The sequence below is a fragment of the Henckelia pumila genome, chromosome 4 (assembly GCF_033568475.1).
Source record: "Henckelia pumila isolate YLH828 chromosome 4, ASM3356847v2, whole genome shotgun sequence".
NCBI classification, from domain to species: Eukaryota; Viridiplantae; Streptophyta; class Magnoliopsida; order Lamiales; family Gesneriaceae; genus Henckelia; species Henckelia pumila.
In genome coordinates, this window is record NC_133123.1 from 139,921,574 (window position 1) to 139,933,843 (window position 12,270).

The 12,270-nt window shown below is 33.8% G+C and overlaps 4 protein-coding genes across 6 annotated transcripts; 2 read left to right on the top strand and 2 right to left on the bottom strand.

Moving 5' to 3' along the window:
* Window positions 1-1,558: 1,558 nt before the first annotated feature.
* On the top strand, window positions 1,559-3,279 carry LOC140894695 (expansin-A11-like). Its single transcript, XM_073303268.1, has 3 exons — window positions 1,559-2,150; window positions 2,246-2,567; window positions 2,733-3,279. Exons 1-3 carry the CDS (start codon window positions 2,003-2,005, stop codon window positions 3,037-3,039), a joined length of 777 nt encoding a protein of 258 aa, XP_073159369.1. The 5' UTR covers window positions 1,559-2,002; the 3' UTR covers window positions 3,040-3,279.
* Window positions 3,280-3,807: 528 nt separating this feature from the next.
* Window positions 3,808-6,652, top strand: LOC140865544 (uncharacterized). Of its 2 annotated transcripts, XM_073270221.1 has the most exons (7): window positions 3,808-4,066; window positions 4,147-4,195; window positions 4,385-4,511; window positions 5,089-5,159; window positions 5,237-5,309; window positions 5,834-5,989; window positions 6,541-6,652. In XM_073270221.1, the coding sequence occupies exons 1-6, from the start codon at window positions 3,814-3,816 to the stop codon at window positions 5,945-5,947; spliced, it is 687 nt and encodes a 228-aa protein (XP_073126322.1). In that variant the 5' UTR covers window positions 3,808-3,813; the 3' UTR covers window positions 5,948-5,989; window positions 6,541-6,652. The 2 variants fall into 2 exon arrangements, with proteins under 2 accessions (XP_073126322.1, XP_073126321.1); XM_073270220.1 differs by lacking the exon at window positions 6,541-6,652 and having other exon boundaries at window positions 5,834-6,150.
* Window positions 6,173-7,588, bottom strand: LOC140865543 (UPF0496 protein At1g20180). 2 transcript variants are annotated; one of them, XM_073270218.1, is made up of 2 exons: window positions 7,494-7,588; window positions 6,173-7,166 (listed from the first exon to the last, which is right to left on the bottom strand). In XM_073270218.1, the coding sequence occupies exons 1-2, from the start codon at window positions 7,546-7,548 to the stop codon at window positions 6,184-6,186; spliced, it is 1,038 nt and encodes a 345-aa protein (XP_073126319.1). In that variant the 5' UTR covers window positions 7,549-7,588; the 3' UTR covers window positions 6,173-6,183. The 2 variants fall into 2 exon arrangements, with proteins under 2 accessions (XP_073126319.1, XP_073126320.1); XM_073270219.1 differs by lacking the exon at window positions 7,494-7,588 and adding an exon at window positions 7,282-7,324.
* Window positions 7,589-9,444: 1,856 nt separating this feature from the next.
* On the bottom strand, window positions 9,445-11,340 carry LOC140866762 (probable cinnamyl alcohol dehydrogenase 6). The gene is made up of 6 exons (XM_073271801.1): window positions 11,209-11,340; window positions 10,960-11,073; window positions 10,643-10,870; window positions 10,252-10,540; window positions 9,952-10,105; window positions 9,445-9,834 (listed from the first exon to the last, which is right to left on the bottom strand). The coding sequence occupies exons 1-6, from the start codon at window positions 11,301-11,303 to the stop codon at window positions 9,632-9,634; spliced, it is 1,083 nt and encodes a 360-aa protein (XP_073127902.1). The 5' UTR covers window positions 11,304-11,340; the 3' UTR covers window positions 9,445-9,631.
* Window positions 11,341-12,270: the final 930 nt, after the last annotated feature.

The following is a 12,270-nucleotide window of genomic DNA, read 5'->3' on the forward strand; positions in this document are numbered from 1 at the left end:
ATTACATTTGATATTTTTAAAATAAAAGTACTTGTCTCCTCTGCTTCTTCCACTTTAACACTATAAAAATTTTAAGCATAACCGGAAAATAAATCACGTTTGTCCAAATGAACAAAGTATGAAAAAGTCAAAGGTCAGGCTACTTTTTTTTTTTTTTGAGGAAAAAAGGCTACTAATTAATAACCACAAGATTAAGTAAATACTATTTAATTTATTGATAAATACTAACTATATACTGCGAGTGGTGATTACTAAGGGAGAAGAGTTCATTTGTGAACATTAATTCACACTTCAAAGTGACACTTTTTTATATGTAAAAGAAAAGAAGATAGATAGAAAAAAAAATAAAAAATAAAAAATAAAAAAAGCGTATATATTTTATACAGTATAATCCAGTATAACATAGCTTCGCTCTAGCAAACGGGCCATAATCATGGAAAGAGATAACGAAAACACGCGACCATGCTGATTGCTGACGTTAAATATATTATCTTAATTACATATCAAATTAAATCCTAAAATAATTAACCAGTATAAAAAAATCTATGAACGTGTATATATGTATATCATAATTCAATTTCTCAAAAAAAAAAAAAAGTATATTATAATTCAAACTAACTTGTAATTTTTAGAAGTCAGTTACTAATAAATGATAAATGCATAGAGTAGCCAGTGGCTTCATCAGTGCAAGAATTAATGCGAGAGAGGACTTTGAAAATTTTCATTGTCTAGACAAGTTCGGCAGACTTAATTAATTAGGCTATGTTTATTTAAAAATGTTTCAATGTTTTATAAGTGAAAAAAATTAAAAATATATTTTAAAAAATTGTTCTCCAAATATAATTTATTTAAAGCACAATTGAAAGATGTCTTTTGATGTTTTCAGAATTAAAAAAGAACATGGGCGAATGAGAACATCGGAAATGCTATTTTGGAATTAGAATGCAAATCAGTTGGAATTCACCAGTCACCACATTATGAAATATGTTTCAAAATTATATATCTATGTTATATAATAAAGCAGGAGGGTAATCGAGTAATTATGTTTGTTGTCTTGATGTAAAATTATCTGCTTTTCAAAATTTTATATGTAAGTACGTTTTTAAATTTTTAGATGGATAATTATCACTTCTAATAAAAAATACAATTAAAATTCATTAATTTAAGAATAACGAAAACCATGATTTTAAATAATTGTCCAACTATATAAATACGCAATACATGCAAAAAGACCCTTGTTAATAACTAAGATTGAAATCTATCAATTCAATCGAAATGTAATGAAGAGTGTACCGGAGATTATACTCATCTTTAATCAGAACTCCAATGATTGGCAATTGGCATCCTTCTTTAATTTCTTTCCCCCCATACCATATTTGGCGGTGATTCATAGAATGGTAATATAAAAATTTTCATGGCATTTAATTGGATGCCGGTATCATCACATGGCAAATGACAACATCTTACAATGTATGCCAAAAGGCATGTGCTTTACACATGATATAATAATGGGTTGCACCAGATATGGTCGATAAGGCACATGACATGAGAGGTCACATTAGGCCAAATTTTTTGTCATTTTTTGAGCAAATCTACTGATTTTGTTTTCAAATTAGCAAATCATGTGTACCATTCGAAATCCATCGATCGATGATAGTTAGCTTAGCTAGCTGAATTTTCGAACGAAACTCTTGGGATCATATGAAATTGAGTCATTTCGTCATCTAATTTAGGTTGTGAAATCCATGTGGGCTCGTGAGTTACAGGGCAGAGAACATGGAATAATTGAATGAGATTCAGGATTGTCAGATAATTCATTTGAAAAAATCGTGGGTTTTTTTTTTTTTTTTTTTTTTTTTTGGGGCAATCACATGTGACTGGTTCCAATACCAGAAATCATGGCACCTATATAAGGACTACAAAATCTTGGTCATTATAACAAATCTATATTTCTACCAATCTTATTCTTCATAATTGTTCTTGGAACTTACGTACCAAAGAAATGTCGATTATTTATAATGTTGCTTTTGCATTAACATTCACTCTTGGTTTGACCAGTTTGATCGTTAGTGCCAGTGCTTTCGCAGCTTCTGGATGGATCCAGGCTCATGCCACCTTCTACGGCGGCAGCGATGCTTCGGGAACAATGGGTAAGTAAGTTAAATTATTTTCAAATTCTCAAATAGAAACCCGTTTTAGTATATTATTCTTTAAAATTTTCTTGTAATCATATGTATATATGTAGGGGGTGCTTGTGGATATGGGAACTTGTATTCAGCTGGGTATGGGACTAGGACTGCGGCATTGAGCACTGCATTGTTCAACGATGGGGCATCATGTGGGCAGTGCTACAAGATCATCTGTGATTATAAAAATGACCCACAGTGGTGCAAGCCGGGGGTGTCTATAACCGTCACCGCCACTAACTTTTGCCCACCGAATTTCGATCTCCCGAGCAACAACGGAGGCTGGTGCAACCCGCCCCGCCCACATTTCGACATGGCCCAGCCTGCCTGGGAGAAGATCGGCATTTACCGGGGTGGAATCGTACCTGTACTTTACCAAAGGTTTGTCTTTGTTTTTTACGGTATGTTTGGGAGAGTTTGTAAGAAGCATTTTCAATTTTTTCTTAACAAAATGCTGATAAGTGTTTTCTAAAATCTCTTTCAAACGCTACTTTTGTCTGGTTAATAACTAGGTCAAATAATGGCTCATGAGTCGCGTGATTGCAGGGTTCCTTGCAAGAAACATGGTGGTGTTAGATTCACGATCAATGGAAGGGACTACTTTGAACTAGTCTTGATTAGCAATGTGGGAAATGCTGGATCGGTTCGATCGGTTCAAATCAAGGGCTCGAGAACGGGCTGGATGGCTATGTCCAGAAATTGGGGTGCAAATTGGCAATCCAATTCATTTCTCAACGGCCAATCTTTGTCATTTATGGTCACTTCCACGGATGGGACCACCAAAACTTTCTTGGATATTGCGCCATCTAACTGGGCTTTCGGCCAGACATTCTCTAGCCCAATCCAGTTTTAAGATCACCAATGGGCCCTCGAGATCTAGACGGCACGGTCCATAGGCTGCGGCGTGCTTGCTGAAAGCAGCCCGCCGAATTCAACAGAAATTGGACCCGGAAATTAGTCCACCAGGGAACGTGGTGGCACTAAATTTGAATTTATTATTATATTATCATTGAAATATACATGTGTCTGCGAAATAGGGGCTTTCGGATTATTTTTGCTTAACTTGTAATTATAATGAACTATTATAATCAAGAGGAAGATTTTACTATTCCACGGAATTTTTTTTTTGTTTTTTGTTCTTTATATATACTCTTTGTTAAGTGTCTGCCGGTTTAGAAAGTTCACAAACCAAAAAACAAATTTTCAAAACATAGAAAAAAATGAAATAAACGTTAAAAAAATTTTCCAATAAAATTAAATTTGAACGAAAAAATTATTTTAAAATATATTTATACCTCTTAAGTATATTTAACTAATATTTTTATTGTGAGCTTGTACAGATAAATTTTGATGTCTTAATAATTTGATTAAAAAATTGTAATTTAACATAGTTAATAATAAAAGTTAAAAGTAAAGGTATACAAGTAGAACTGATAATTGAAATATTTCAACGTCCATAGGGCTGGACCACATATGGGCTGATGGATAATAATTTGATAATCTTAAAGCCCAAGTTTATGTCCCCATTTTCTTCATAAAGCCCAATCCAATTTCCTCATCGTACTTCCGTATTTAAACCTAAGACCTTCGTAAAAAACCAAAAAAGAACGAGAACCGGAGAACTCCGATGACAGAACTAAATCCTAACGATATTTCGGAACAAAATCTTGAAATTCATCTGGATGACAGCAAGCCAATTCTTGGGTTTTGCACTTCATCTTCAGTCAATGCCCATGAATTCAAACTGGAAAATCAGCTGCTCGATCAAGAAGAAGAAGAAGATGATGAATTGAGAGAGCTTTTGCTGGTTAATGTTAAGGAATTACCCACAGTGCCTCCTTCTGCAGTGGAGGTCAATTTTACAACTTATTTTGCTCCAGGTGAGTTAAAGGTGTCAATTATACAGGCTTCCTGCTAGCTATGAAAATTAAAGTATCGACAATTTTATTTTGATTCCCAGATTTATTGAAACCTGGGCATGATCAATATGTTCATCGTCACGCCAACGGGTATGATCTGTTTCATTCAAAACATTTGCGTTGTTCTTTTCTTTTCTTTCCTTTTCTTTTTTTTTTTTTTTAATAAGAAATTGCAGCTTGTTAAACGATGAGAGACTAGCAAATGGAAAACCTTTTTTTTCTGAGCGACATTATATATTTTAGTGGAGTTGTTAAGTTATAATATTTTTTTATTGATAGGTTGTGCGTGATTGGCTTGGCTTCAACTCATGTAGCGTTCAAGGATGAAGGGGGAATAGTTTCTGTAGACTTTAATGTAGGGAAATCTGATAGGAGTGAAATTAAAGTGACTGGAAAACGGAAAAAGGTGAACTTTTTTCGTTTGGTTTCTTATATTTCTTAATAACTTTAAAGATATCATGTTGAAAATTGTTGCAATTTTTTTTATATCTGGATGGGTTTTCATTTGGTGGCATTCAATTTTAGAGGCCTGGTTTGAATAGTTTCCTATGAATGAACTTATGTCAAATGCACAGATTATCAAAACTATCAAGTGACCGCGGAAAGAAATTTGCTGTCATTGGTATATAGTGCTAGTTTTGTGGATCAGCATCTTGAGATTAAAACTGAACAATAAATATTATGGTTCAAGAAGCTTAATGTAATCCACTAATTCATGGTTTGTCTATTAAATTTTATTTCTTGTTGTTTATTAATTTCTTGATTCAAGGGCAGGCCAATTTTAGAGGGTTTGCATCACTCTTTCATTGTTTCAGCATATAGAACTTTTGCATCATTGGTTAATCGGCACAATGTTGGCGAACTGCTTTAATTTTAGTTGATAAATGTGCAAGATTATAGTCGCAGTTGAAATTTATGTTACATGATTCATCAATCATGTGCCAGATTATTTGAGAGATGCTTTTGTTGATTGTTTCATGTAGAATGCTCAACGCTTTGAATCCAATACAGCACTGTGTAAAGTGTGCACTCCAGATGCTTCTTATATAGTGAGGTTGAAATTCTCTTCATCTTGGCCTTTTAAATATGGGCCCTTGTTTCTTTGAACTTTAAGGTATCGTTCTTCTACAGGTGCTGTGTGAAAGGATCTCTATTGGAAGTCAATGAAAGGTTAATCAAGAAACCTGAGTTGCTTAATTCCTCGGTAGGCTTAACTATCGTCTATGAGTTGCTTTTATTTAATACTCGTGCTCTCTTGCCATACTCGTGCTCTTGTTTATTGAATGTTAAGTTTTGTAGTTGATACTTTACAGTTTTAGCACTTTTATCATCTTTTTAGAAAAAGTCGTGCCTTTTCTGAGCATTTATTATTGTGGATGCTCACATTTCTGTGAGAGTGGATAGAGAACGAGCTTTTGAACTCTCAACTCTTTCTAGACTGATTCTTCTTTAACTTGAAATTTACTGGTGAGTTAGAAGAATTAGATACCTGACATTAATCAAGATATTTTCATCCTTCAACTGTTTTCCTCTGAATTTCTTTTCTTTAGTTTATTTATCTTATTTCTGTGGACACTTTGCTGAAAGTGGATAATGGAATAACATTTAAGATTTTTACCAGTAAATGTAAGATTTGAAATTCATGAAGTATCTTCTGTTGAATGGACTTGTATGTATTGTCACCGTGATTGACAGCTATAATTTTTTTTTTTTGGAATTTTGTTGCAGGCAGACAGAGAAGGATACATTGCGATTATCATGCCTAAACCTGAAGATTGGCTCAAGACTAAGGCTTCTTTGTTGAGCATAGAAGAATACAAAAACTTGAGAACCGAATGTTGACTGTTAACAATTGGCGCACTCGGAATTTATGCTTCTAATCAGGTGAAAACAAAGATACATTCTTTGGGGTAAATCTCTAATCATATCCTGACTTGCTATTATATTATAGATTGTTCTTTTACAAAAATTTTGAAATGTTGCAACTGTTGTTGTATCCTAGTTATTTATTTCAATTATTTTTGTCTAAAATTTATATCCTCAGCTTAAGTTCCTTGGACTATGACTATTGACTTGTATCAATATTTAACCAATTCCTGAACCACTCTTCTTGTCCGATTTATGTTGAGAAAACACAAGTATATCTGCTTCTCCAGATCTTCCAACTGTTCCACAAACCAAGATTCATGAATTTGAAATTCCTGCAGAACTTTTAACATCACATTCTTCCATTTCCTCATGACACAAATGCTCGCCGCGAGTTTCATGTGCTCCATCTCATCATGTAGCGTTTGAACCAGTTGACTCATTGTGTCGAAATCATTAACCAGTATATAAACCCCTCTCCCCACTGTATCAAGTTGTGCGCTTAGCTCATCAGGGCAAGTTTTGTTGAACTTTTGCTTGTCTTGGTTCCATTTCTTTGTCAAGAACAGGCAGAAAGAACCCAGAATTGGACCTAATGCGCCACAACCCCTGGCTGCGACGACCTTTTTGATGTATAGTATGAATCTCGATCTTCCCTTAGTCTTTAGGCATTGTGATGATATTTCATGAAGTAAAAGCATACTGCTGTCGTGCAATTCGTGGAATTTCTTCTGATTCATGGTTGAAAGGGGGTTCTTACTTAAGGCAAACGAGGCAAGACTTCCGTAAACCATTAGATATTGATCTTGGGTCCAACTTTTGTTGTTTGGCACTCGTTTAATAAACTTTATAATGTGATCTATTTGACGATAATGGGCACGTACTTGGTGGACATTTTGGAGTAGCGATTCACAGACTTGGCACGCTTCTTGGCTGATTCGCAAGTAATTGATGAGTGATGGATGGAGGTTGGAGCTCTCGAGTATGGAGGTTAGGGTCTCGGGCTCTAGCAAATATTCAGAGAGCTTGATACCGTGTGTATGCACAGAAGACGGCGATGAGAATGATTTTTCGAGTCGGCCTCGAATTTTACTGCGTATTTCTATGTAGGACTTGGTCCTAAAGGCTTCCTTGTATTCTTCATTCACGTTATCTGACGTTCCCCCTAAGCTTTGCATATCTTCTCCATATCTACCTGCATTCGGTTGACAAAACACCATTAAAATGGCATCAAATATTTCAAGAAAACTACAATTCAAAGCAAGTTGATACGGATGTTCTTAGTTCTAATCTGTCAAATTAAATAGTACGCAGAACTAATTTGTGCTACGTCTTTTACTGAAGGGGTCTTTTGTACAAGGTTATATTGCAGAATCTGATATTTTTTAGCGCAAATCTAAGTGCTATAAACCAAAATCCAATAAGGGTTTCATTTCCAAAAAAGTGCAAGAAAGTAGATCCAAAAGGGGTGATTGAGATGGGCATCGAATCAGTATATTCGTGTTGTTTCCAAATAACTCACCTCTCTTTTGGATCGACAATTTTCTGAGCTTAGACCATATCATGATCTTTTTCATCCTAAATAGCAATTTAAGAAGCAAAACTTTTGAAGTTAACTTGAAAGGGATATTTTGTTACATGCCAAAACAAGAAAATAGTCGGCAGCTTATATATAACATCTGGCGCCGCTGAATGATTGAGTCTTATGTTGTAGCTTTCCTTGTACGTAAAAGTTCTCTACGTATATTAGACTTTTGACAAAAATACAATCAACCAGCTAGCTTAGCTGCATGCATGAAATGGAGGCCATTAATGCGTGTGTGGTTGTGTGTGTATATATAGGGTATATCTTTGATATGTTTGGTTTCTTTTGCGTCTTGAGATATTTGTGTGGTCATCTCGAGAAAATTTAAAAAGAGTGAGAAATTTATATGTTTCGTCGCCTAACAATTAATCAAATATGTGCCCTTGAATTGTGAAATATTTTCATTTTTTGTAATTTTGTAATTATAATTAAGATTTCGAAAAATATGTCTCTATAAAATTACATCCATTTCTTATAACGCTACGCGTTTGGCCTGAAATTCCACGTGGACAAACAGCAAAATTAAATTAGTTTATGATTTCTTAAACTTTCTAGGAGTTGACGTTTGCTCACGTTTCTTAGTGTCATATTGCCGCGTGTCGTGTGATTTTTAATTATTACTGAAATTTAAATATTTTTTATTTTAAAATAAAATTAAATATTCAACTTATATGGTCTGCATTGGGGTATATGGTATGTGCAAATCCATGTTGATTTTTCAAAAATTGAAAACGAAATAATGGATTGGATTGGATTGGACTGCTTTCAATAGATCGATGACATTCAATTGAATTCTATCGGGATTTTATTTTAATTCAACTTGAAAAATTTTGAGATAAATGTTTGAAAAGAATTCCGATCGAGATAATGCTAGATATAAATTTTGAAAATAAATATATGTAAATAGATACATAATGATTATAATCATATAATTATTATATTGTATTGTTAATTACTTACTTTAAAAAATATTCACATGCATACCTATGGTAAAAAAAAAATTGTTAAAAAATGTACCAAATCATGTTCTTCGAGTGGGAACAAGCATGCCCATTTTTAATATATATAATCGTCAATTTTATAACCACAAATAATTAGACGAGTCATCCTTTACTTCGAAACTAATTTGCCGGCTTAGCAACACACACACATAATGTATAAAACTATTGAATTCTTAGAAGATATGGAAAGCTATATTGACCATCATTCAATCCTCAAGTTGGAAATTGTTTATGAGTTAGAGCCTTCAAATGCATGGAAAATCTTGCAAAATTGGATAGAAAATTACTTCATTATTTTATTATTATCAAAATAGATTAAATATAAGTTATATAAATATTACTTGATTAGCTAGTATATATAGCTTTTATGATAATATTCTAGTAGCGCACAAGTCAAAAATTGATATATTATAATAATATAAACTTGGAAATGTTTACTTGGAATTAGTACGATTAAATCATATAAATGACTTGACTTTCTTGACGTTCCAAATTAATTATTATCACACATATGCGTAAAGCATTTATGCTTCTTTGACTCGTTTTTGGGCAACTACAAAACACGTAGTTTTTATTTTCAATCAACATTATTGACGTAAATTTCTCATGCGTGGGGTCCAAATTTCTTTAATAAACTGACGCTCCTATTTCTTTTTAAGTCAATTGATTTAAATATACAAGAAAGTAAATTTTTTTTGTATATGTTTTGATCGAATATTCGTCTCATAAATGATGGTCCTGAGCTTGTTGGTCCCGTGATGTTTTACGATTCATAATTTTAAACACAAAGACAACTTTATATCCCCTCCCCTACATAATCAAAATGGTTGCTGTTGTTTCACTTTCGTTTAAGCTTTCTCCACCTCAAAATTCGATCGATCGCCATATGTTTCCAATTTCCATCAAATTTTTATTCAAAATTCAAATATACACGGTCTAATTAACAACGTACATAAAACCCAAAAAACACATTTCAAAGTTTCGAATTATTCGCCCGATGCAAGCTCATGAAAATCAAGCTTTAATAAAAAGCTAAGCTATATTTTTTGCAACATATATAAATGATAAAAATGACTAAAGTTTAGAAGATTGGCGTGCAATATCGATGACAAAGCGATACTTGACATCGTTGTTGGCGAGGCGATGTAGGGCTTCATTGATCTGATCAGTTCGGACAACCTCAACCTCACATGATATGTTGTGTTTCCCGCATACATCCATCATCTCTTGTGTTTCTTTCATGCTCCCTATCATGCTTCCCTTCACCACTCTCTTCCCTTTTTATATATATATATCATTTTTTTTAATATTAATTTTGTTTGAGAGCAGCTTAATTACAAATTAAAATCAAAGACCGGAATTAATTAATAGTTAATTAAAGTAAGAAGGCTCACCGAAGATCAAGGGGAAAGATGGTAAATCCATAGGCTTATCCGGCGCACCAACAATCACCAGCGTCCCATTTACTTTCAATAACTCCAAGATGGATCCCAGGGGATGTTTGGCTGATACTGTGTCCAAAATAAAATCTAGACTCCTCTTCTTCGACTGCATATATGCATGCCCAAAATATATTATAAGTAGTTATACTATATACTTCAATATTAATTGCATGCATGTCACAAGGATATATTATAATGTATATATATATGTAGCTAGCTAGCTAGGAACCCATATATATATCAAATTATTACCAGCATTTGATTTCCACTTGTGCTTAAGATGAAATCATCGACACCAAACCGGTTTTTAGCCTCTTTCTCTTTGAAGGGAGACGTGCTGATTATAGTCAGATGATGGCCAAATGCCTTTGCGAATTTGGCCGCAACATGGCCCAGCCCTCCGAGCCCAACCACGCCTATTCTTTTGGGTGGCGAGTCCACCAAGTTGTTGTCTTTCAGCGGACAATACACCGTGACTCCCGCACACAAGAGCGGTGCCGTTGCAGCCATTGGCAAGTTCTTGGGCACACGTACTACATACCTTCCACATGAAAAATCTCATACATTATATTAATCGAATGTCAACTGCTAGCTTCTTGTAGAAAAGATTAATGGGCATGGGATTTAATTTGTAAAATTTTACCTATGATCTGCAACCAAACATTCGGAGTAACCCCCGTAAGTGATGCTTCCATCCCAGAAAACTCCGTTATATGTGAACTGAACCTGATCGCAGTAATTTTCTTGCCCGCTTACGCAGAACTCGCAGTTCAAGCAAGTAGCCGCCATGCAACCCACTCCAGCCCTGTCCCCGACCTGGAAACCGGCAACATTGCTGCCCACCTTCGTTATAATCCCAACGATTTCATGCCTTATATATGATCAAACCATAAAAAGTAATTACTTTGGATCGAATTTGTCGAAAGATCATATATACAATCGTGTTGGAAATTTAATTACCCTGGAATAATGGGATACTTGGTTATGCCCCACTCGTTTTTGACATAATGAATGTCGGTGTGACATATCCCGCAGTAGAGAATTTTGATGGTAACATCATTAATCCCGTTTTCTCTAACAAATCAAAGATTAATTAATGTCCCAATCAATTAAAATCTTGGTAATTAATTGAGCTAAATGAATTATTAAGATAGTAAAGTATATTATATATATATATATATATATATATATATATATATATATATATACCTGCGATTGAAGGTGCAAGGAGTGATCTTGCCTGAGGAGTCATGAGCTGCCCACCCGGACACAGTTTGTGTGTGCTTTGTTGTTGTTTGAGCCATTAATTAATTTCACACAAAAGTCTGCGTACTGAATTATTTGTCATGGGAAATAAAAAGATAAAAAAAGAAAAGACCTATTTATAATGCCAGTTTTTAGCGACCTTGTATCTCATGTATGTTGAATGCCACGATCGAGAAATTTTCCAAGTGAATACTTGGAAATATCTCGGTAGATAAAAAATTGTGTCTTAATATTTGAGTAGGTAGTCAGTTTGAGGTACACGAGCTTTACTTGACAATTTGGTAGTTGTTTTTTTTTTTTCCTTTTTTTTTTATAAAGTCATCGTAGCATGGATCTAGTTGGGTTGAGTTAATATTCTAACTAAAATATGATGAAAACAATTGGATTCAATATCTCAACATAGAAAAAAATCATCAATTCTATCCAACTACTCTTAAGAATAATAATCAAAACTTCGAAAGTGTACCAGGATCCATGATTTGTGAACGATTATGAGTGATGATATTCAATCTTACAGTTTTCCTTTGAAACCAGAAAGTTTTGTCGATGGGAAAAAAAAAACCGATGCATTGTTCTGTAAAATTGGGACCATAACCTCTTTTATAACTAAATAAGATTTCACTATTTTTTTTCTCAAAAAAAAAAAAAAGATTTCACTATTTCTAATTTGGCCCTTCAACAAATCATAAATATCATGAACGGTATCCACACGATAATATCATGACAATTAAGTCCTTAAGGCATAGTTTGGTACATAGGATATGATAAGGATATGATAAGTATAGGATATATAATATAAGAATAAATTAAGGATAAGTAAAATGGTAGGATATTATATTGAATGTTTGGTATGATTTTAATAAGAGTGATTAAATTTATATATTCGATTTTAATGACAAAATTAACCCTACCGTAATGTGAAGGAGAATGAGGCGTGTTTAGAGTTTAGATGTTTTTTATACGTGGAGGGTAATCACGTCTTTTTGTAGTATTTTTTTTAGTTGT

Coding starts and splice junctions, on each gene's coding strand:
- LOC140866762 (XM_073271801.1), bottom strand. CDS start 11,303: ATGGCTCAAACAACAACAAAGCACACACAAACTGTGTCCGGGTGGGCA. Junction 10,871..10,959: donor AAGTATCCCATTATTCCAGG/GTAATTAAATTT, acceptor ATCATATATAAG/GCATGAAATCGTTGGGATTA. Junction 10,106..10,251: donor CAAGTGGAAATCAAATGCTG/GTAATAATTTGA, acceptor GCATATATGCAG/TCGAAGAAGAGGAGTCTAGA.
- LOC140865543 (XM_073270218.1), bottom strand. CDS start 7,548: ATGAAAAAGATCATGATATGGTCTAAGCTCAGAAAATTGTCGATCCAA. Junction 7,167..7,493: donor ATTGTCGATCCAAAAGAGAG/GTGAGTTATTTG, acceptor AACCGAATGCAG/GTAGATATGGAGAAGATATG.
- LOC140894695 (XM_073303268.1), top strand. CDS start 2,003: ATGTCGATTATTTATAATGTTGCTTTTGCATTAACATTCACTCTTGGT. Junction 2,151..2,245: donor CGATGCTTCGGGAACAATGG/GTAAGTAAGTTA, acceptor GTATATATGTAG/GGGGTGCTTGTGGATATGGG. Junction 2,568..2,732: donor GTACCTGTACTTTACCAAAG/GTTTGTCTTTGT, acceptor GCGTGATTGCAG/GGTTCCTTGCAAGAAACATG.
- LOC140865544 (XM_073270221.1), top strand. CDS start 3,814: ATGACAGAACTAAATCCTAACGATATTTCGGAACAAAATCTTGAAATT. Junction 4,067..4,146: donor TACAACTTATTTTGCTCCAG/GTGAGTTAAAGG, acceptor TTTGATTCCCAG/ATTTATTGAAACCTGGGCAT. Junction 4,196..4,384: donor GTTCATCGTCACGCCAACGG/GTATGATCTGTT, acceptor TTTTATTGATAG/GTTGTGCGTGATTGGCTTGG.